This window comes from Rhinatrema bivittatum, chromosome 4 (genome assembly GCF_901001135.1).
Source record: "Rhinatrema bivittatum chromosome 4, aRhiBiv1.1, whole genome shotgun sequence".
NCBI classification, from domain to species: Eukaryota; Metazoa; Chordata; class Amphibia; order Gymnophiona; family Rhinatrematidae; genus Rhinatrema; species Rhinatrema bivittatum.
Window position 1 is genome coordinate 165,282,649 of NC_042618.1, and position 24,863 is coordinate 165,307,511.

A 24,863-nucleotide genomic window follows, 5' to 3' on the forward strand; every position below is an offset into this window, starting at 1 on the left:
GCTACACTAGCCGATCGCGTGGATGCGGAGGTGTAATGAACCTCGCCCACCCAGGCTTTTGTTAATTTCTGTTGTTCTAAGTCAGTGAGGTGTGTTTCTTGCAGGAAAACGATATCCGTGGAATGTTTGTTAAGAACTGATAAAATCTTAGTTCACTTGATGGGCAAATTAATACCGCACACGTTCCAGGAGATAATTCTCAAACCCCGTGAAGCCATCACTGGCTATCGCTGAGAATCTTGAGTGTTACTTAGGGTAAGTAGAGGAATAATGGGAGGGCCCTCCCAGCCAGGGCTCCCACTACAGAGAGACAGTGACCTTTGATAGGACCATATACCTAAGAAAAAGACGAGTATGCAAGGAAACCAATACCAAGCCACAGGAGATACATGCCAGCAATACCCCATCACCTCCACCCGTCCCAGCCACCCAACCTTCCCCCCAATACCTCAAAAATTACCAAGTCCCAACACCGGACCATGGGAATCGCGGAGATCACAATAGTGCAAATCGGGTGCCCCCCCCCCAACCCAACCCCATCCGCCATCAAATTATATTATAGGAGGTTAGGTCTGAACATAAGAGCCTTCACACATGACCATAAAGGAAAACCCCGGACAATGTAAACTATCCCCCTTAGGAGCAGGGAGAACCCCTTCAGCAGTCATAGGCAACTGTCCTCCAATTTATCCAGTGGGTTACTGAATGGCTGCTTATACAAAAAATTAACAGCAGATTCAAGAACACCAAGTAAACTCTGGCTTCCTCACTTCTTGTGGCTCTAACTCAATACCTCTGGATTGCGAACAAATTGCTCCTTAGGGATGATGCTCCTTCAGATAACAGTTCAAAAAATGAACAGTGAACCTGTTTAGGAAAAGCGCTGAATTCCAAGTCTGGAGTGCTTTCACACAGGAACCCCAACCATCAATACTACAGTGACCATAAAACAAACTGGACGACTGCAATATAGGGAAGGTTTGCTGCCAGGGGCGATCTGAGCAACTCAGGGAGTCTCCGCTGTGTTCCCTCTTTGATCTTTTCTCTCAGCAATATAAGTTTGGACCACTGCAGGATCTGTAAACCATCGGGGGCCCTTGGGGGTATTCACCCTGAGTCGCACCAGGTATACTATTACGTCTTTTTCCCCCAGGGCATATAACTTAGCACATAGTGGAGCCATGATCTTATGCTGCTGTGCTACATTGACAGAAAAATCCTGAAACACCAGGATTTTCTGGTTATCATAAATCAGTGAGGTTCCTGATCGTAGTGCTGTCAGAATGCCAGCTTTATGTGCATAATTAAGCATTTGGCGATTACAACACGAGGTCTAACATCCGTGACCTTTTTTTGCTCCAAGCGGTGTGCTCGCTCGATTCGTAGTGGCCCAAGGGTGGGAGCCAGGCCCAGAGATTTGTTCAACCACAATTCCAGCCATGTTGTCAGGTCTCTGTACCCAATGGACTCCGGGAACCCCACAAAGCGCAGATTGGAGCGGCGAGACCTATTTTCAAGGTCTTCAAGCCGCTCTGACTGGCGAGCTACAGAGGTTTTCAATGCAGCAATATCGAGCAGCATGGCCTGGTGGCCATCTTGCAGGTCTGAAATGTGCTGTTCTGCATCAGGGAAACACGTTTTGTAGGAGGAGAGAGTGGCAGAAAGCTCCGTTAATTTCGCCGATATTATTAATAGTTCAGGGCGGATTGACTCCTGCATCGCTGCCTTAATCGCGGTTGAAATCACCCCGGGCAGAGGCTCGGGCTCTCCGTTTCCAGCCACAGCGGGTTGTTCCGGCGATCGGGCCTTCTCCCCCTCTTTCCCTTTTTCCTTGCCTTTTTGCAGTCTGGTGCTATTGTTCCACTGCAGGAGAGTCAGCGACCGTCTACCAATGCCACTGAAGGTGAGGTTCCCGTTTCAGCGTTTTAAAAACAGTGCGGAAGGGGCCAGATGCAGGACGGAGGCCTCCGAGAAGGAAGAGAGACGTCTGCCCCCTTCACTGCATCACGTGATCTCCTCTGGTAAAAATGTGGGTTTGGACAAATGGGGAATATAATAAAATTCTGGGTAATATGTAAATTGTGTTTTTTCTCTTGTAGAAAAGGTTGTGGGTAAATTTCATCATTGTGAGGAAAATTTGAAGAGAGAAAAAATAAAACATCTATCTTATTATTAAAAGAATAATTTAGAAGAATATACAACATCACAGTATCCAAGAATATGAATATGTGAAGAACGTTATGGCAGGTTAAGGAATACAAGAGAAGAAAATAATCGGAGTATTAGCACATAAGAACAATTGAGGATAATGTACTGGAGAAAAAATAGTTTATTATAATCCCTGAAGAAGCCTAAAGAGGGCGAAACAAATAGGATGGGGAGTGGAAATCCGAATGAACTGTATTCGATGGGGGGGGAAAGGCTGATGTGCACGGAGCAGGAGAGGGACCTTGGGGTGATAGTGTCTAATGATATGAAGTCTGCGAAACAATGCGACAAGGCGATAGCAAAAGCCAGAAGAATGCTGGGCTGCATAGAGAGAGGAATATCGAGTAAGAAAAGAGAAGTGATTATTCCCTTGTACAGGTCCTTGGTGAGGCCTCACCTGGAGTACTGTGTTCAGTTCTGGAGACCGTATCTACAAAAAGACAAAGACAAGATGGAAGCAGTACAGAGAAGGGCGACCAGGAAGGTGGAGGATCTTCATCGGATGACGTACGAGGAGAGATTGAAGAATCTAAATATGTACACCCTGGAGGAAAGGAGGAGCAGAGGTGATATGATACAGACTTTCAGATACTTGAAAGGTTTTAATGATCCAAAGGCAACGTCAAACCTTTACCATAAGAAAAAAATCAGCAGAACCAGGGGTCACGATTTGAAACTCCAGGGAGGAAGATTCAGAACCAATGTCAGGAAGTATTTCTTCACGGAGAGGGTGGTGGATGCCTGGAATGCCCTTCCGGAGGAAGTGGTGAAGACCAGAACTGTGAAGGACTTCAAAGGGGCGTGGGATAAACACTGTGAATCCATAAAGTCAAGAGGCCGCTAATGAAGAGTAGGTGACTCGCCAGAATGATGGCTACTGCCTGGAGACAATACCCTTATTCAATAAACATACACATGGTTACTGTGACTCCAACATCGCTCTAAGCTTCAACAGCAAGAGGAAATGTGGAAAAAAGGATTTGCACTCACAAAGATGGGAGTAGCTGGCTTGTTACGGCGGTTACTACCCCAAACCAAATAAGCCTGATACTTCACTTTCAATGCATATCCAGCATAGTTCTCTGCTTCAACGGCAGGGGAGAAGAAAAACTGTTACTTCACACATCCAGCAGAGCTCTCTGCTTCAACGGCAGGGGAGAAGAAAAAAGGGTTCGCACTCACAAAGCGGGGAGTAGCTGGCTTGTTACGGCGGTTACTACCCCAAACCAAATGTGCCTGATACTTCACTCTCGATGCATATCCAGCATGGCTCTCTGCTTCAACGGCATGGGAGAAAGACTGATACATCATGAATTTCCAGCATAGCTCTCTGCTTCAACGGCAGGGGAAAAGAAAAACTGATACTTCACGCATATCCAGCATAGCTTCAACGGCAGGGAAGAAGAAAAAAGGATTCGCACTCACAAAGCGGGGAATAGCTGGCTTGTTACGGCGGTTACTACCCCAAACCAAATGTGCCTGATACTTCACTTTCGATGCATATCCAGCATAGCTCTCTGCTTCAACAGCAGGGGAGAAGAAAAACTGATACTTCACGCATATCCAGCATAGCTCCCTGCTTCAACGGCAGGGGAGAAGAAAAACAACCAATAAGGGCTGTATAACATAGTCTGGGTAAAAACAAATAAGCATGGGTGTAGCTTGCTTATTGCGGCGGTTACTACCCCTACTACCCCTAGCTAATCAAGCTAGATATTTCACTTGGATGCGGCTCCGTCACCGCCCTCTGCATTGATGGTGGGGGTGGAAAGGAAATAGAGCTAGGGGCTAGGAGAAGCAGATGAGTATGAGAGAAAAGATGGGGGAAGCTTGCTGGGCAGACTGGATGGGCCGTTTGGTCTTCTTCTGCCGTCATTTCTATGTTTCTATGTTTCTATAGGATCCTATAGTGTTGGGTATTTGTATTTGTGGGTTTTAAGGTAAAGGTATGAATGATCTTCCCCTAGAGATAGACCTTTGAATATCTCAGACAATGGTAATGAAGGATAAATAATTATTAATGCCTATGAAGCTAATTACTGATAATTTTCTTATTGAATATTCTCCCTTTGAATCTAATTATCCACCCCCGTATTAACAGATTGTGGTTAAATTTTATTTAAATTTAAATTTCCTTTTATTTATTTATTTATTTAAGATTTTTATATACCGGCATTCATGATACAATCACATCATGCCGGTTTACATATAACAGGGGTGTACAATGAACAACAGTATAACCTGTGGAAGTGAGCAGTTACAAATAACAAGGGAATTAAAACATGGGAGAAGAGAAGAAAAAAGGAGAGGATAACTTTGGATAAAGATATTTACATTAGATAAATATATTTACAATATCTATAATATAAGCTATAGTTATTACATGGAGAAGGGGTAGGACTGGTTGGATAACGTCTGGTAGGACTGGCTGGATAGCATTTGGTTGGTGGTGTGAGAATTAGTTGGTGTCCGGGAATGCTTGTTTAAACAGCCAGGTCTTAAGTCTTTTCCTGAAAGTTGGGAGGCTAGGTTCTTGTCTGAGGTCGGGAGGGATGGAGTTCCATAAGGAGGGGCCGGCTGTTGAGAGGGCCCGATCTCTTAAAGTGATGTGTCTGGTGGTTTTAGTAGGAGGTACTTGAAGAGATCCTCTGAGTGTGTCTCTGATTGGTCTGGAGGAGTTGTATATTTGGAAAGGGACTTGTAAGTCGAGTGGAATATGTAGATGGATGGTTTTGTATATTATGGAAAGAGATTTGTAGAGGATTCTGAAGTGAATTGGCAACCAGTGGAGATCTTTTAGGATTGGAGTTATGTGGTCCCTTTTCCTGGAATTTGTCAGTAATCTTGCTGTAGCATTTTGTATTATCTGAAGTGGTTTAGTGTAGGAGGAAGGGAGGCCCAGAAGGATAGAGTTACAGTAATCTATCTTGGAAAAAATGATAGCTTGTAGAATAGTTCTGAAGTCCTGAAAGTGGAAGAGCGGTCTAATTCTTTTCAGAACTTGGAGTTTGTGGAAACAATCTTTGGTGGTTCTGTTAATGAAGGCTTTAAGGTTCATCCGGTTGTCAATTAAGACTCCTAGGTCTCTCACTTGTGTGGTAGTAGGGATAGCCGGAAGATTAGAGATGGAGTTGTTGTTATCTGGGGAGATGAGCAGCAGTTCGGTTTTGGAAGAGTTTAAAATTAAGTTTAGGTTGGATAGGAGGCGTTTAATTTCAAGGAGGCAATTTTCCCAGTAATCCAAAGTTTTCATATAAGATTCTTTAATGGGTATCACGATCTGGATATCGTCGGCGTAAAGAAAGTGTTTGAGGTTAAGGTTGGAGAGGAGTTGGCAGATTGGTAAGAGATAAATGTTGAAGAGTGTAGGTGACAGCGAGGAGCCCTGGGGGACTCCTATGGAAGAGTCCATTCGAGATGATTCCTTATTCTGTATCTTAACCTTGAAGCCTCTATTGGAGAGAAAAGATTTAAACCATGAGAGTGCGGTGCCTGAGATACCTATAGAAGCCAGTAAGGATGTGAGAGTGGAATGGTTGACTGTATCAAAGGCCGCTGATAAGTCCAGTAGAATCAGGAGGAAGGATTGACCTTTGTCAAGGCCCATTAAAATGAAGTCTGACATGGAGATGAGGAGGGATTCTGTACTCATTGATTTGCGAAAACCGTATTGTGAGGGGAATAGAATTTTGTTGTCTTCAAGGTAGTTGGAGAGTTGAGTGTTTACAACTTTTTCTAGAATCTTAGCTATGAATGGAAGATTGGCGATGGGGCGGAAATTATTAGGGTCTTTAGTGTCCAAGTTGGGTTTCTTGAGTAGGGGTTTAATGGAGGCCAATTTGAGGTCGTCAGGATATGATCCTTGGGAGAGCGAGCAATTTATGATGTCCGCAAGTGTTTTGGCGATGGAGTCAGGGATAGCCAAGAGCAGTTTAGTGGGAATAGTATCCAATGGGTGGGAGGAGGGTTTCATTCTCCTTAAAAGAGCTTGTATCTCTAAGGTAGAGATGGGTTCAAGTGATTCCAGACCATTTTTGTTGAGGGAGGGTTGCAGAAGAGTCGGGGGGGAAGTAGGATCGGGGGGATTAGAAGGCAATTGTGTTAGAAGGCAGTTGACTTTGTTGTAGAAATGTAGAGCGAGTTCTTCAGCTTTGGTTTGCGCTAGGTCACTGGGAATCTCCTGGGGGTTAATTTGGGTTAGATTAGAGACATAGGCGAATAGGACCCGCCCCCAGGTCGTGTCCCGGCGCGCAGGAGGCCCGCTGATGCGCGGGGATTTACGCCTCCCAGAGGGAGGCGTAAATCCCCCGACAAAGGTAAGGGGGGGCTTAGACAGGGCCGGGTGGGTGGGTTAGGTAGGGGAAGGGAGGGGAAGGTGAGGGGAGGGCAAAAGGAAGTTCCCTCCGAGGCCGCTCCGATTTCGGAGCGGCCTCGGAGGGAACGGGGGTAGGCTGCGCGGCTCGGCGCGCGCCGGCTATACAAAATTGATAGCCTTGCGCGCGCCGATCCAGGTTTTTAGCAGATACGCGCGGCTCCGCGCGTATCTACTAAAATCCAGCGTACTTTTGTTTGCGCCTGGAGCGCAAACAAAAGTAGGCCTATTCGCGGAGTCTGAAAATCCGCCCCAGACTGTCCAAGGTATTGCTGTCAGCTCTAGAATATTAAAAATGTCCTTGTTTGTGGATGATAGTCTTCTTTTTTTGGGCGACCCTCCTTCTGGCATACCAAATATCTGTGAAGTCTTTCTGTAATTTCAATCCTTTGCAGGGCTGAAAATTAATTTTGATAAATCGGAGACCCGCCCCTTGGAGGATGATCTGCAGAGACAATGACAGGGATCACTCCAGTTCAGATGGGCACAGAGTAAATGAAAACATTTAGGAATATAGATACTTAGAAATCTTACTTTAATATACAGATTACATATCGTAGAGATTCTTCACGGTGTGAAAGCTGAAATTTACGCAACGAGGGAGCTCCCTGTATCCTTTATAGCAGGGGTGGCCAATTCCAGTCCTCGACAGCTACAGTCAGATCAGGTCTTCAGGATATCCACAATGAATATGCATGAAGTAGATTTGCAGATAGAGTGGAGACCACTGAAAAGCAATGCCCTCCACTATTTCTTCCACACAATATGGTACTTATCTGTTCACCACTCCCCCACAAAGCACAATTGACAGGCCGAATTCTAGAATCTTAAATTAGGAAGATCAAGCCCCCATTTCCTTTCTTGTTGGTTAATCTGTCATATCCCATTTGGGCTCAAATGCCCCTCCAGATAAATTGAATAAATCAAGATCATAGTGAAAAAAGATCATCCTTAGTTAGCCCACAAGCCAACATCTATATAATATTTTTGGAAGGATCATCATCTTCAGAAGTGCACAACATCCCATAAAGCAGGGGTGGCCAACTCCAGTCCTTAAGAGCCACAAACAGGCCCAGTTTTTAGGATATCCACAATGAATATGCATGAGAGATAATTGCATGCACTGTCTCCATTATATGCAAATCAACCTCATGCATATTCATTGTGGATATCCTGAAGACCTGATCTGACTGTGGGTGTCGAGGACTGGAATTGGCCACCCCTGCTATAAAGGATACAGGGAGACAGACAGATGTGTATTTTTGGAACCATGCATATATGCAGATGGAGGATTTGTGCATCTTGGAAAGTAAGCTCCTTTAGTTTGGAGTGGTACTTCTTGCTTTAATCAAAGTCAATAAATATATATTTGCCAGAAATTCTTTAAATCAGGAATGAATCAAGCACTAAATAAATAGTATAATTTATACAGAGGATAACAGTCCTACCTGTACAGCAATCACTGATAAAACCTCCACAGCAATTCGATTAAATTCATCAAAACATCCCCAAGCTCCAGTCTGTGCCAGTCCTTTATAAATATTCCCACATGACTAAAAAAGAGTAAAGAATATCATAAACAGAAGATAAAGCAAAATTGCTTACCTTGTAATAGGTGTTATCCCAGGACAGCAGGATGTAGTCCTCACATATGGGTGACGTCACCGAACGGAGCCCAGGTGGGAAAGCTTTCTGTCAAAGTTTCTAGAAACTTTTGACTGGCCCTGAGAGGCCACTGAGCATGCCCAGCATGCTATGATATTCTCTGCCACAGGTGTCTCTCTTCAGTCTGTTATATAGCATAAAGCGTTAGCAAAAATAAAATAATAAAGGTATGAGGCCCAACTCCGCGGGGTGGCGGGTGGGTTCTGTGAGGACTACATCCTGCTGTTCTGGGATAACACCTATTACAAGGTAAGCAATTTTGCTTTATCCCAGGACAAGCAGGATGCTAGTCTTCACATATGGGTGAATAGCAAGCTAGAGGCTGAGTCATTTGGTAGTGAAGCAACATTGCAGTATGGTTGATGAAATGAGTCAGCCGAAGATCACAGCAGGTTGGATGGAAAAGGAGTTGGGATTAAACTGGAAACAAGTTCTTTAAGACAGATTGTCCATAGGCTGAATCTTGTCTTCCTTCTTTGTCCAAGCAGTAGTCGGCTGCAAAGGTGTGAAGAGAACTCCATATTGCTGCTTTGCATATGTCTAGGATTGGCACTGAATGAAAATGTGCTACTGAAGTTGACATTGCTCTTACTGAATGTGCCTTTACTCGCCCTTGAAGAGGAAGGCCTGCTTGTTCATAGCAGAACTCTATGCAATCTGCTATCCAATTGGATAGGGTATGTTTACCCACTGCTTTACCCGGTTTGTTTGGATCATAAGAAACAAAAAGCTGAGTGGATTGTCTGTGGACTGCAGTACGGTTTAAGTAGAAAGCGATTGTACGCTTACAGTCCAGGGTGTGTAAGGCTGTTTCTCCTGGATGGGAATGAGGCCTTGGGAAGAATGTGGGTAAATTTATAGATTGGTTCAAGTGGAATTCTGTAACTACCTTTGGAAGGAATTTTGGATGTGTACAGAGAACCACTCTGTCATGTAGGAATTTTGTATAAGGTTCGTATGTGACAAGTGCTTGTAACTCACTAACCCTTCTAGCTGATGTAATCGCTATGAGGAAGATAGTCTTCCATGTGAGAAATTTAAGATTACAAGAGTCGATGGGCTCGAAAGGAGAGCGCATGAGTCTTGTTAGAACCAAATTCAGGTCCCAGTTTGGGACGGGTTTTCGAATTGGTGGTTTAAGGTGAGTTAAACCTCTCATAAATCTACTTACGAGAGGATGTGTGGAAATAGGTGCATCTCCTATCTTGTTATGGTAAGCAGAGATTGCACTTAAATGTACTCTTACAGAGGAAGTCTGAAGACCAGATTCCAAAAGATGGTATAAGTATTCTAGCAGAGAAGCTGTGGGGCAAGTGAAAGGATTTATATCTTTTGCTGAGCACCACAAAGTGAATCTCTTCCATTTAGAAGAATAGTTCTTTCTTGTGGAAGGTTTACGTGAAGCTATAAGCAGTTGAGATATGTGAGATGAAAGATTGAGTGGTTGTAATATCAAGCTTTCAACATCCATGCTTCAGGGATAGGGACTGAAGGTTGGGATGGCGCAACCGGCCCTGATCCTGAATTATGAGAGTGGGAGCTATTCCCAGACGAATGGGATCCTCGACTGAGAGGTCTAGCAGTGTGGAGAACCATACTTGTTGAGGCCAATATGGGGCTATGAGTATCATGGAACCCTTGTCCTGTTGTAGCTTCACTAGAGTTTTGGTTATGAGCGGTATTGGAGGATACGCGTATAGTAGGCCTGAGTTCCAAGGGCTAGCAAAGGCGTCCTTGGCTGGCTGGTTGTTCTGTTTGTGTAGTGAACAGAACTTGTCCACTTTGTGATTCAGATGTGATGCAAAGAGGTCTATTGTTGGTTGACCCCAACGCTGAAATATCCTGGTTGCTACTGCAGGATCCAGGGACCATTCGTGTGGTTGGAATTGACGACTGAGTCGATCCGTCACTACATTGTGTATGCCTGCCAGATAAGTGGCTCGTAGGAACATTGAGTGATTCAGGGCCCAGCCCCAAATTTGTGCAGCTTCTTGACAAAGGAGATACGAGCCCGTACCTCCCTGTTTGTTGATGTACCACATGGCAACTGTGTTGTCTGTTTGGATGAGAACAGTCTTGTGTGAAAGGTAGTCCTGGAATGCATGCAGTGCATAACGTATAGCTCGAAGTTCCAGAAAATTGATTTGAAATGTTGCTTCAAGTTTTGTCCAAGTCCCTTGAGTGTGGAGATTGTCTACATGAGCTCCCCATCCTAAGGTGGATGCATCTGTAGTTAAAGTAATCTCTGGGACTGGTTGTTGGAAAGGTAGGCCTTTGCACAGGTTGTCTTTGTTGGTCCACCAAAGTAGAGATGATCTTAATTGGTGGGTCACTTGAATTGGATAGTGAAGTGGTTGAATGGCTTGAATCCATTGTGACCTTAAAGTCCATTGGGTAACTCGCATGACTAGCCTTGCCATAGGAGTAACATGAACTGTGGAGGCCATGTGACCTAGCAGTATCAGAAACTGATGAGCTGTGGTTTGTGTCCTTAAGGAAATGGACTTTGCTAGTAGAATGAGGGCCTCTGCTCGTTCTATAGGTAGAACGGCCTTTGCTAGATCTGTGTTCAACTCTGCTCCTATGAATTGAAGTAGATGAGTTGGAGTGAAATGGGATTTTTGATAATTGATGAGAACCCCCATGGAGTGAAGTAGAGCAATTGTTCGGCTGAGAGAAGTTATTGCTCCTTTTTGAGATGGACTCTTTATGAGCCAGTCGTCTAGATATGGAAAAGCATGGATACCTTCCTTGTGCAAGTGTCCTGCTATTACTGCTAGACATTTGGTGAAGACTCTTGGAGCAGATGCCAGTCCAAATGGTAGAACTCTGTATTGGAAATGTTGATGGCCTACCATGAAGCACAGGTACTTGCGATGAGAAGGGTATATTGGAATGTGAGCATAAGCATCTTGAAGATCCAGAGAACAAAGCCAATCCCTTGCTTGAAGAAGTGGAAGCATGGTGCCTAGAGAAACCATTCTGAATTTTTCTTTCTTTAGAAATTTGTTGAGATTTCTGAGGTCTAGTATAGGACGTAGGCCTCCGGTTTTCTTTGGAATGAGGAAATATCTGGAGTGGAATCCTCTGCCCTTCTGTGTCCCGGGCACTGGTTGAATGGCCTTGGATCTCAGAAGGGTGGATAATTCTGTTTGTAATTGATGAAGTTGAGAGTTTTGTTGTTGGTAGTATATTGGTGGACATTCTGGAGGAATGGAAGTGAAATTTAGTTTGTAACCTCGGGCGACTATGGAAAGAACCCATTGATCTGAGGTTATGGTTTGCCAATTTGTGTGAAAAAGGGATATTCTGCCTCCCACTGGAAGATTTGGCTTGGGATTGCAAGGCTGAATTTGTCCTCTGGTGTAGTCCTCAAAAGCCTGTTGCAGGCCCTGTCTGCGCAGGAGGTTATGGACGAGCCGGTCTGGGTTGTCTGGCTTGGGATCGTTGTGTTGGCCTGGTAGATCTACCCCTATTTGCTTGTTGGTAATACCTGCGAGGCCTGTAATAAGATCGCCTCACATCTCTACGTGGAGGATGACGAGAAGTTTGGTTAGCAGGTTCTTGAGGGGTTTGAGACAGTTGTTTAAGGGTCTCCGTGTGAACTTTTAGTTGTTGTACAGCCTCTTGAATTTTATCTCCAAAGAGATTGTCCCCAAGACAGGGAAGGTCAACAAGCTTATCTTGGACCTCAAGCCTGAGGTCAGATGCTTTGAGCCAGGCCCACCGGCGAGCAGTGATTCCTGCTGCTGCTGTTCTTGAAGCAGTTTCAAAGTTATCATACACTGCTCTTACTTCGTGTTTTCCTGCTTCAAGACCTTTTGATATAATTGCTTGAGCAGGCTCTTGAAATTGTGTGGGTAAGGAAGTGATGTATTGTTCCATCTCTTTCCAGAGATTTCTCTGGTGTTGAGTTATGTAGAGCTGATATGCAGATATTTTTGTGCTCAGCATGGAAATCTGGTAGATCTTCTTACCCACTGTGTCTAGGAACCTGTGCTCCCTGCCTGGCAGGATGGAGGAATGTGGGCGCACACGCTTAGATTTTTCTGTGCTGATTCCACAATGACAGACTGGTGTGGCAATTGCTGTTTTTGATACCCTGGAGCTGGTTGAACGATGTAGGTGGTTTCCACTCTTTTGTTCACTGCAGGGATTGAAGCTGGGTGTTCCCAGATTCTCTTCTGAAGATCCAGTAAGACTTCATGTACAGGTACTGCTAATACCTGTTTGGGTGGATCCACAAACTGTAACACTTCAAGTATTTGTGCTCTTGTGTCCTCCTCAGCAGTCAACTTAAATGGAATGGAATCAGACATAGTTTGTATGAATGATGAGAAGGAAATATCTTCTGGGGGTGACTTCTTCCTTCGGTCAGGTGAAGAAGGGTTAGACATGAACTCCTCTGAAGAAAATTGAGAGGGTTCATCATCCCAGGAGTCTTCTGAATCTTCCCTATATGTTGTCTGGGTTGTTGGTGCTGGTGGGACATGAAGTCCTGAAGGCCCAGGCTGAGGATCATGGATGAAAATTTCTGCAGATGATGTTCTTGGGGTGATAGGTGGTAAGTTGTCGATGACATTCTGGTACCTTTGTAGGAGGCGACGGTAAAATGCCTCATCTTGTATTTCTGGAGGTTGATCAGGTGGTGGCAGGGATGCTGTCGATGGAATCATCGATGGAATTTGAGATAACTTCGATGTAGATTGTGTTTGGAGCCTCGGTGTTGTGGTGATGAAACCCGTCGAGGATCTTGTAAGGAAAGATATTGTAGTCATCGGTGTTATCACCGGCATCGATGTTGTAGGAAAAAACATTGGCATCGATACTGACGGTGGAGGTATCGGCATTGATGACAGAGTCATCGGCATCGATGTTAAAGGCATCGGCATCAATGCTGGAGGCATCGGCATCGATACTGAGGGTATCGACATCGATATCGAGGGTATCGGCATCGACCCTGAGGTCGGCATCGACAGGCCTGTCGGAATTTGTTGCTCCTGTAGAGCTTGTAGAACAGCTTGTCTAATAAGTGTAGACAATTCTGGCTGTGGTGTGAGTGAAGACACCGATGGTGTATGCGGTGGCGGTGCCGCGATGTCCATCGATGACGTCATAGGTATCGGTGATGGCGAAGGCCCAACCACCAACGTATCTTGATGTTTAGGCTGCTTTGGCATCGACTCGTCCTGGGACATCGATGCGGACGATGATCGATGTCAATGGCGATGTTTGGCTTTTGAACGTTCTGTCAACTTTGTGGAGATCACAGACGATGGCGAGGACGGACGATCACCGGATCCATCCGGACGCGGTTTCTCCAGTAAAACTCTCCTTGTTGCTCCAGCCGGAGATGACCTCAGTGCTTTTGAGGGAGAAGAGATTAGCTGAAGAGAAAAGAGGTGTTCCATCATCTCTTGCCTGGCTTTTTGTCCCTTGACAGTCATTTCTGCACATTTGGTGCATGTATTAACATCGCGTTGTTCCCAGAGGCACAGTACACATTCCAAATGCGGATCGGTGATGGACATATTTCGGTTACAGACCGGACATTTTTTTAAACCGGTCGCCATTTTCGATCGACGGCCGTCGATGAAACGAACGTGTGTGTGTGTAAAAAATTTTCAGCGGAAAATTATTTACAAGACAGTACTCACCAGCCGGCGAGGCAGAGACTTCCCCGTGACAGAGAATATTTGGAAAAAATGACTTTTCAGTCAAAAAGAGATTCCCAATGGTAGGGCAATCGGTCCGCGGTGCGAACGGCAGCGCGGAAAAGTGAAGACTAAAGAGAGACACCTGTGGCAGAGAATATCATAGCATGCTGGACATGCTCAGTGGCCTCTCAGGGCCAGTCAAAAGTTTCTAGAAACTTTGACAGAAAGCTTTCCCACCTGGGCTCTGTTCGGTGACATCACCCATATGTGAGGACTAGCATCCTGCTTGTCCTGGGATAATGAAGCTACTTACTGAGGGCATCAGTTCACCAGTCACACGAGTGATTTCATCCTATAGTTTTGATCTGGACCTTCCCTTTAGAACTTTCTGAGTTTCTTAAGCTTCACAGGGCATCAGAGCTGGATTTAAGAGTTTTATAACCATAAGTAGTGTTGGAGAGTGGGAGGTGGGAGACCCTAGTAATGGAAAATAGGGGAAAATCCCTACTTACTCCCCTTACCCCCCAAAGTGCAATTGCAATACACCTTTGAGGGGGATTACTACGCAGGCTTCTCCTTAGCATAGCCTGAGTAGTTAGTGCCCAAACCTGGTAACTTTTGAATTACAGTCTCCCTGAGATTGTCAAGGATTAGCAGGGGGGGGGGGGGATGGGGGGGTGATATACACACAATACCAGACTCTCATTTACAGTCTCAAAAATATACATCCTCATTCTCGCATACATATTCACTCTTATTCTCCCATACAAAACTCTCATACTCATGCTAACTCACTTCTCTTCCTCTTTCATGCATATGCTCGCCCCGCTCGCTCACACATAACCATTCTCTCTCATATGTGCCTACACCCACACACTCTTTCACACACATGCCCATATATACTCTGTCTTTCACTCACTCGCACATACATGTTCACTCTTTCTATCCTGAACCCACCAGGAGCAGCAGTTTCCTCCTCCTCCTCCTCTTCTGGGCCCACAGTGCAGCAGCAGCATTCTCCTCCTCTTCTGGGCCCACTATTCAGCAAAAGCTTCCTCTTCCTTCTTCAGGCCTGTTGGACAATGCAGCAGCTTCTTTCTTCTTGCTTTTAGCCCATTAGGTTGAGCAGCAGAGTCCTCCTTCGGGCCTACGCAACTGAAAGTAAAGTTCCTTCTACTTTTGGCGGCAGGGGCTGCTTCTCTCAGTGTTGCTTCCTCCTTCCTGCCGACGCAGCCAGATGCTCCTGCCACGTGACCATCATTTCCTCCTCATTCATGCCCTCACAGCCAGGAAAAAGTCATGAAGCGCTTTCTCTACCTACCTGGAGTTTTCCCACATTCGTTTAGAATTCTGGAGTCTCCAGGCCAAATCTGGAGAGTTGGTGCCTTCAAAATTTGCCTATGTCTAAATGCAGACCTGCTGAGCGTGTACATTTACAATGTGCCTAGGTTCTGTCATTAAGCTAACAAGCTCAAATCCAGAGGGGGAAAAGGGTATGTGACTGGTAAATTGCTGTCTTCAGAGAGCACCTATGACAGACAAGTAATTGTTTTCTCTGAAGGCAAACAGTTAAGCAGCTCACCTATCAAACGACTGGGACTCCCTAGCTAAGGGTTGTCCTTAAATAAAAAAAGGGAGACACAACAAGTACAACCTACTAATGGGGCATGTCAACTATTTTTTTTTGACAGGTTACAATTCACTTTTTTTTTTTAAGGGCACCCCAAAATAGAAATGTGAGCCCTGGGGGGCTGGAGGTATAAGGGGTATACACATGAAAACTCCAGAATACCTTAAGGGACAGGATCCTAAGATCTGGCTCCATCCAACTTAAGCCCCATACAACAGGGGATTCTGGTCCAGGAGGAGGACCCTGGGAAGATATATATATATATATATATATATATATATATATATATATATATATATATATACACAAAACTACCTCCAAAAAAATTTTTGGAGAAAGGAAAAAAGCACTTTAACTTTCAGAAAAAAAACATACATCAAATCTTTCAATTATATAAAAGCAGTATATTTATTTCAAATCTATTAAAACAACCATTCCTTTCCAATATTGATTTTTTGTATAAAAACACTCTTATTAAATATCCCCCTCTGAAAGTATTAGAGTTCTCCCCTCACAGAACTCCTCAACATTTATCTAAACATATATAAATCTCCACACATCAATGTTTATAGCCCTTACCACTATTCTACTGCTAAACTCTCTCCCTGAGATATAGTACTTTATACATTAATCACTATTGATTATTAATAACAAAAAACACTACACTGAGTTTAATTCTTAATACATTCATGCACATGGTAGTACTGTTATTACTATTTAACAATGCTTTATTTCAATATTTAAACCACTATTATGTGGTCTGCACTATCACATGTAGATATCCAAGATGCGTTTTCAAGATCCCTCATCTGTAGTGTTTCCTGATTATGTAATTTTCTTTCCCAACAAGGCCCTTGTTTCGCTTTCCTGGCTTCTTCAGGGGAATTAGCTCAAAAGGAACCAATCAACAGTGTGTAAATCACCCCCACCTCTTGATTCTGAACACTGAAGGGTGAGTCAGAAAAATCACAGGGTTCAGTATTGCCTCACGGCTCTCTTGTCACTATTAGAATGCAATCCTTTTCTTAAATCCCGAACCCTTGTGTTCACTGACTCGACCACTCTTCACTTTTTCCAGCTTATTGATAGGAGAGTCTTGCAAAAGGTTTTTTTACCAGAGACATAAAACCTCTCTTAAACAATTTTTTGGAGATTGCCTCAGTCCCAAAAAAATACGCTTTCAAGTACTCGCGAAGTGTTGGAGCTGGAAATTCACAACTGACATTGTTCTCTATCAGCCGTTTCGGTCATCTCGGGCTAAGCGTTTCAACACATACTCTGTGTATCAATCGACTTTTTGAGATGGGTAAACACAGAGAAGATGGTGGTAAGGCATATATAAAAGAACTAGAAAGGTGACAGTCAACCGGGATGGTTTGGGAACAGAGTATGTGTTGAAACACTTAGCCCGAGATGACCGAAACAGCTGATAGAGAACAATGTCTGGGAACAGGAGGCCCCCAGACTCTGAAGAACATATTGTCTAAATCTTCTGTTACATGGGGCGTTGGGAACAGGAGGCCCCCAGGGAAACAGGAGGAATCTTAAGAAAGGCCCTGACCAAGAAACTGTAATTTATGTTGATTCTTTTTTTGTAAACTACAAATATATGCAGAATATTTAACTGTTGTGACAATAAAGCCCTGAATATTCAGCCAGAGCTTAGTCTGCGTCTATTCTCTGGTCATTCTGACTGCACATAGTTCCACATATGGTGATAGTTTGTAGATTTCTGAGCAACGCTTGCATAGCCAAAAACCCACACCAAACAGAAGAATTTATTTTTCTTTTTCCTGTTTCTTGGAAAAAAGCACTAAAAGTAATAGACACCTTCTACCAAGCCCAGTTAATGCCTGAAGTGGTGCAGAAGCTAGAAGGGCAGCCCACACAGACTTTGTAGTATAGTAATGAGAGTGGAGGTCCCCAACAACAGCCCTCTGAAGTGGACAGCTTGGGATCTGGACCCAGCACCCAGGCTACACCCTCTCCTGCTTGCTTCAACAGTGGAAGAAGAAGTCACTTGACCAGAGACTGTCAGTATGACTGAAACAAAGTAATGGATGTCAACATGGTGACACAACCAGCACTAGAGACTAAAGTCCATGTGGACAAAGGAAAGTCTCCTAAGCAAGGCGAAGGAACAAGAGGGTCTTGGAGAGATTGGTACAACCTAATAAAGTGGGTGTAGATACTTTCTCCTTCTCTGCCCTTTGTGCGGGGAGTGGACATGGAAAAGAACACTAACCATATGGAAATGAAGAGTCCTTGGAAGGAATGGGTAAAGTTAAACAGGAGCCCCTCTCTCACGCATCCTCCTACTGTATGGCAGAGGACCACATGGCGAAGAGTGCCCATAGCTTGAAGACGTAGTGTGGGAGTGTAAGTTAGTGGAACAGTGAAAGAAGGAACAAGCTGTGGAGGGCATCCCCCAGAATGAGAACAAAAAGTAGGAATGGGCGAACATGTTCACAAAACTTCAAAGCTACAACTTGGTGAATATCCCACATTGGGAACTTAAGGAATTTGTGATCCAGATGTTGCTGGTCAAAGTTCCCACTCAAGCCCTGGTAGACTCAGGGTGTAGTAAGACATTTGTTTGTTAGGACTTGATCAAGAGCGAGGATATCAATGAGAAGACTCTGATATGTGTATATGGCACAAACAACAGTACTCCACCAGTCAGATCTGCTGACAACACCCACAGAACAAACTGTTATGGAAGTGGGGGTACTTCCCAAGCTCCCCCCAGTTTAAAATCCTTTGGAGTCAGTTTATGGGCAATCAAGCCAGATCGGAACAGAAGGCACCCCATGAACCCTGGAGTGGTTTCCCAAATAACTTGGGGAGGGGAAACCTTAAACGGGTTAAGCAGCCCTAGCACAGGATGGGGAAGAGAAAAAACAGGGGTCTTATTAGGAGTATACCCTTAGTAAGGGCAAATGCTCAATCTAAGAAGATTAAGCTGAGGGAGAGGAAATGTGAAGGGGTATACACAAGAAAACCCCAGAATACCTTAAGGGACTAGATCCAGAGCTCTGGGCCAGTCCATCTTTAAGCCCCAGACAACAGAGAATCCTGGTCTGGAAAGTGGCCGCTGTGAAGGTGTATATTTAGCCATGCCCAGGAGGGAACAGGAGGATCCCGAGGAAACAGGAGGAAGCTTAGGAAAGGCCCAGACCATGAGACTGTAAATTGTTATGTTGCTTTATTGATGTAAGCTGCAAAGATATGCAGACTGCTTTTCTGATGAGATTTAATAAAGCTCCTGAATATTCAGCCAGAGCCTAGTCTGCATCTATTCTTTAGCCATTCTGAATGCACATGGTGCCACAGAGGAGATAACGAGGCAACCATGACTCTGACATTATGCATCTTGAAATGCTCCTCTAAAGTTAAACCCATTTGAAAGTAAGCAAATGATTTGCAGTCTGCTATCTAATTAGAGAGTTCTCTTTAGGCAAAAAGAAACAAAAAAACTGGGTGAACTTTTAAAGGTCTTTGATCTGCTCCAGGTAGAAGGCTCTGGCTGTCTTTCAATTCAAAGTGTGAACAGTTTATTCACCATCTTTGGCATGAAACCTTGAGAAAAAAATCAGGACAACTGACTGATTAAGAAGGAAGTCAGCATCAAAGCCCTATACAAGGACAACACTGCAGTCTTAATTTGCCTCAGCAACAGATCCAGCTACTACTTAGTGTATGTTGCTCCAGTGTCTTGTCTTCAGCCCTGCTTGCCTTCAGTTTTTCAGTCCAGCCTCATCTTCAATTCTTCAGTCCAGCCTCAACTTCACTTTTTCAGTCCAGCCTTGTCTTCAGTCTATCCAGCTTGTCTTCAGTCTTCATCTATTTGTCTCCAACCTTGTCCCTGCTTGCTTCACCTGACCTTTCTGCCCTGCTTATCTGTCCCGCTTCTCCTCTCGAATGGATACCTGGTTTGACCTTGGTCTGTTCTCAGATACGCCTGCCTCTGACCATCGCCCAGATCTTGGGCCCATCTGACCTCTGCCTGCCTAAGACCCAAGTCAGACCCAAGCTAACCAAGGACTACCCATCTGCCATCAGCAGAGACCCCACCTAAGCCCTGCTGGCCCGGGCACCCAAAGGCTCAACCCACAAGGGCTGGTATAGGCAAAGATCCCACTGGATCTCTGCTTCACCTGGGTCCACCTACCAACGGTGGGAACCTGCAGGCTGCGCCAATCCTGCCTTGGCCCAATGGTCTACAGACGCGACTTGCTGAGGTCATGGATTCAGCAGACTTGACTGTGCTACAGGCTATCCCTGGCATGGCTCACAAGCTCCAAGAACAACAGGCTGCATTGGAGCCCCTAACTGCAGCTATGAACCATGTGACTGGATGCTCTGTCTGCACCCGTTGCCCCATCTCTACCAGTGGAGGTACCAGTATCTCCTCTAATGCCAGTAGACCTGTTCCCCAGCTGCCAGCACTGCCCCGGTATGCAGGGGATCCCAAGAAATGTTGAGGATTTTTAAACCATTGCCATATGCACTTCCAGTTGCAGGCCCCATTGTTCCCGATGACCAAACTAAAACTGCTTACATTCTCTCACTGCTAGAGGGAGCAGTGCTTGCCTGGGCCTCCCCCATCTGGGAGAGAAGGGATCCTATTCTACTTGATCTCCAGCACTTCACAGAGCAATTCCACTCCATGTTTGAGGAACCAGGTTGGGCAACTTCAATGGCCCTGCACCTAGGTTTAGTATGCCATGTAATTTAGGACCTTGGTCTCTGAGCTAAACTGGCAGGAAGACAGCTTGCTTGCCATCTTTTTGGAAGGCCTTTTACCTAAAATCAAGGACAAGCTTGCTGCTCGGGTGCTCCCCAGTTCGATAGAAGTGCTCATTGTCCTCATGGGGAAAAGAGTCTGGCATCTACAGGAGATAACCCAAGAGAGCCACTCAGCATGTAGAAAGGTCACATGGGTACTGTCTTTCCAACCTCTGCCTATGCCCACCACTGCCACACCAGAGACCTTGCCATCACTGGAAGAGCCCATTCAATTAGGCCGCTGCCGCTTGGCCCCAAAGAGGCAACAAGGCCTCTGTTCGTATTGTGCTGTCCAAGGCCACATCTTGGCTCAAAGTCCCGAGAGAATGGAAACCTTACCACTCCTAGAGTCGGTTGGGTGGATGATCCTAAGCTTAATGCCTTCACTCCCCAGCTTCTTTTACTGGTAACATTGGAACTGCTCCCCATATGTTTCTCCACCCAGGTCTTGATGGACACCACATCCGGGGGAAATTTCATACATCAAGATCTTGTTAACCAATTCCAGATATCCACTATTCCTACGACTCCATCCCTGGTACTTTCCTCCATCCATGGAGTCCATCTTCTGGGACTGATGACCTGGAGCACCATGCCCTTCAACTTACGCATTATCCACACCCACACACACAAATGGAAGTCATTAGTTTCAATGTCCTCTCTGGAGCCATGAATCTGATTGTATTAGGCCTGCCATGCCTCTGGCAACATCAGCCACAGTTTAACTACTCCACGTTGGAGCTTGCCCAGTGGGGACCTGGATGTACTGGATCCTGTAGGAAATCTGAAGGATTGTCTCACCAGTGGTTGTGGCTTCTACCATTTCAAGATCTTTGCATCCCTGTATGGAACACAGGGACGTTCAGACCGTTCCGCAGCACCTCCAGGAAAATATCCTTAAAGTAGCCTTTAAGCAGCTACAAGAACAATTGGAACAAGAGAGATCAGAATGAAACAGTCTGGAAAAAGAAAACCAACTTGCTAAGAAAAGGCTTGAGTTACTTATCAACAATGAAGAGGGAGAGATACAAATCCTGCAGACCTGATTTCAGGAAGCACGTAAAAGGAAGAGAAAGGAACCCTATAGCCCCATTAAGTACACCAGTTCAGCGTCTGAAAAGGAGGTAGAGGTCTGTACCCTTGCGGTAGGGGCTGTCCTCCGCCAACACAGTCTGAAAGAGATCATCCCTTCACTTGCGGTTCAACTCGTGTCCCAGGAATTGCATGAACTACAGGAAAAAAACAAAAATTTGGTTGAGAAAGCTACCACCCGAGCCAAGAAAACTGCAGATAACTGAAGGCAGGCAGCACCTCAGTGCAAGATAAGGAACAAAGGCTTTTGTCACTGGTACCCCTACAAACCCAATGTCTTTGGGGGGGGGGTTAAGAAAGGGGATAAGGGAACCATTATGATCGGACCCAGTTCGAAACATGACAGGATACCGCCAACACATGCGCTGCCAACAAATCCAGCCTGAGCTGGTCGCCATTCCTCAATGTGGTGAGATGCCGATACTAATGCATGCTAATCAGCTCATTATTAACCTAAAATATACAAATAAATTAATACAGTTTGCCTCAAAAATTGCAACTCAAGAGTTGTAGCTAACTTCCCCTGGGAGCATTGGGACATGAATTGCATCCTGATGCTCTTGGAACATGGTCTTAAAGGACCCAAACAAGCTGAACATATATGTAAGTTAGCCGGATAAAACTTATCCGGCTAACTTACATGGAATATTCAACTGCACGGCTATGCTGCTGAATATCCCATCAAAAATCACTATTTAGTTGGATAAGTTATAGCCAGCTAAGTTAGACCTGCTCTATGGCAGTGGTCAAATCAGGATAGCGCTACTTATCTTGCTTATTTAGGCCTAGATTTTCAAAGACAACGCGGCATCATGAATCGCGCGGAACAGGGGGGTGAAGCGGGGGGTGGGCCTGTGAAAGCCAGCAGCGATCGCACCTCTGCGGTGCGATCGCTGCCGGCTTTCGCACCCAATAGCACCATCATAAAAGATGGTGCTATTGGGTGTGAAATTGGAAGCGAAAAGGCTCCTTACCTTTTCGCTGTCCACGCTGTCTTCACAGCGTCCGCCCCGGTGCCACCCCGACTCCTCCCCTTCCAGTCGTTACTCCTCCCCAATCTAGCTAGCGCGTGTGAAAAGTCCCTTTTTGCGTGCACTAGCTTTAGAAAATAACCTCCTAAGCCAGATAAGTAGTAATATTCTTACTTATCCAGTTAAGTTAATTGGATAAGTTAGACCTGGCCACTTAGCCAGATAAGTCATTACTTAACCGGTTAAGTAGAGCTGAATATCAGCCTCCAGATCTTTGCCACTTATAATAAGACTTTCTAGTGGATTCCCTTCTAGAAGCCAGAAGAATTTGAGAAATTGGATCAGAAAGGATGTAGGAATGAATTAATTTGTTCTCAATATCCAAGCCATGAGGGTGACAATTGGAGGTTGGAATGAAATAGTACTCCCATGGAAATGTCCAACCTGACTGGATTCCAAATGGTTAGATCCAGAAGGAGTGAATGGTGAAATGGGATATTTGAACTTAAGACTTCATATTTTGTACTGAGATCTATTTATTTCCTAGTAAGATCTCCTCTCCCTTAAAATCCTTGAACTGATATGCAGGTGGTAGCTTAATTCCTTCTCTGCTCTGCAGTTTCTCTAGCTAGGACTGAACAGATTAACTTGCCTTATATTCTAAAGTGAGGCTAGGAATGTATTCTTCCTCAGTTTCCACAAAGTGGAATAATGTTGCAACATTCTGTATTGCTGTTGGTCAGGACATTTTTGCCTTAAGCTTTCATTGTTTGTACAGTACCAGCCCCAGAGTGACCTAGCTCAGAATGTGTTAGAAATCTCAAACTTGACTGACCATATAGAGGAACTAGATCTGAGGCCCTGTCCCAGCTCTATACATCTTTGTGAAGACAGCCTCTTCTGAACCTTCACAGACATTGTTACGATTTCAGCTGCTATGACCATGGCACCTCCCTACCAGCAGAGGTCTCTTCGGAGCTCCGTTCCATGCTATCTATGTCAACTCTTCACTACTCATCCTGAAGTGCAGTCTCCTCACCACCAGAAGTTCTCAGTATGCCTGCTCTCCAGCCTTGCCAAGCTCCTCTTCCTTGCCTACACCACACCAAAGCCTCAACCTTTACATAATCCTATCTGATTCCTACTTCGAGGACTTCGCATTAAATCTGCTTTGGCTCCTTGCCCTGACCCCCTTGTTTTGCCTTATGGCCATCTGGCCTTCTCGCTCCTTGCCTTGTCTTGTGGCTATCCAGCCTTCTCGCTCCTTGCCTTGCCTCATGGCCATCTGGCTTTATCACTCCTTGCCTTGCCTTCTGGCCTACCTAGGCCTTTTCTAGCTTTGTGGCCTATCTAGGCCTTTCCTGTTCTATGGCCTATCTGGGCCTCCTTAGTCCAGTGTGCTTCGGGCCTTTATGTTCTATGTTCCTTGTTCTGTGTGTCCTGTCTTAGATCTATATTGCTTGTATTCAAGCTCCTGTTCTAGTCCTTGCCATCATCCAAGCTCTGGTTCCAGTCCTTGCCTGCATTCAAGATCCTGTTCCAGTCCTTACCAGCACTCTTCACCAGTAGCAGCTCCTGCCCTTGCCAGCACTCTTCAAGATACACCAGTGCTACCAAAAAGCCCTACTGGCACCCAGATCCCAAGAGCTCAACCTGTGGGGGAGGGGGCTGGCTAGGTAGAAGACTGGCCCTAGCCCTGTCCTGCCATCTCATGGCACTCCCCAGATGGTGTTCCCTCTGTCCAGGCCAGCCAACCGAACACATTGGCTAAATATAGTGAAAAGTTCCTAGTTAGCATTAACTGTATGAATCCTTATTTTTATCTGTTGGATGTTTGCAAATTGATCTTTTTTTCTGTTCACTGTTCTTGCTAGGGATGTGAATCGTTTTTTGACGATTTAAAATATCGTCCGATATATTTTAAATCGTCAAAAATCTTTAGGGCCACGATACAATACCAATTCCCCCGATTTATCGTCAAAAAATCGTAAATCGGGGGAAGGGGGAGGGCAGGAAAACCGGCACACTAAAACCCCCTAAAACCCACCCACGACCCTTTAAATTAAATCCCCCACCCTCCCGAACCCCCCCCCCCAAATGCCTTAAATTACCTGGGGGTCCGGCAGCGGTCCGGAACGGCCTCCTGCAATTGAATTGTGTTGTCTTCAGCCGGCGCCATTTTTCAAAATGGCGGCGCAAAATGGCGGCGGCCATAGACCAACACGATTCGACTGCAGGAGGTCGTTCCGGACCCCCGCTGGACTTTTGGCAAGTCTTGTGGGGGTCAGGAGGCCCTCCCAAGCTGGCCAAAAGTCCCTGGGGGTCCAGCGGGGGTCCGGAAAACGATCTCCTGCCGTGAATCGTTTTCCGTACGGAAAATGGCGCCGGCAGGAGATCGACTGCAGGAGGTCGTTCAGCGGTGGTCCGGAACCCCCGCTGAACGACCTCCTGCAGTCGATCTCCTGCCGGCGCCATTTTCC

At 45.3% G+C, this 24,863-nt stretch overlaps 1 protein-coding gene across 1 annotated transcript in view; it reads right to left on the reverse strand.

Moving 5' to 3' along the window:
- Window positions 1–24,863, reverse strand: part of DNAH17 (dynein axonemal heavy chain 17) — a 1,486,981-nt gene that overhangs the window by 601,946 nt on the left and 860,172 nt on the right. Inside the window, exon 36 of the mRNA XM_029599137.1 lies at window positions 8,029–8,133. Within this exon, the coding sequence (XP_029454997.1) occupies window positions 8,029–8,133 (105 nt within the window). The remainder of the gene's footprint in view (window positions 1–8,028; window positions 8,134–24,863) is intronic.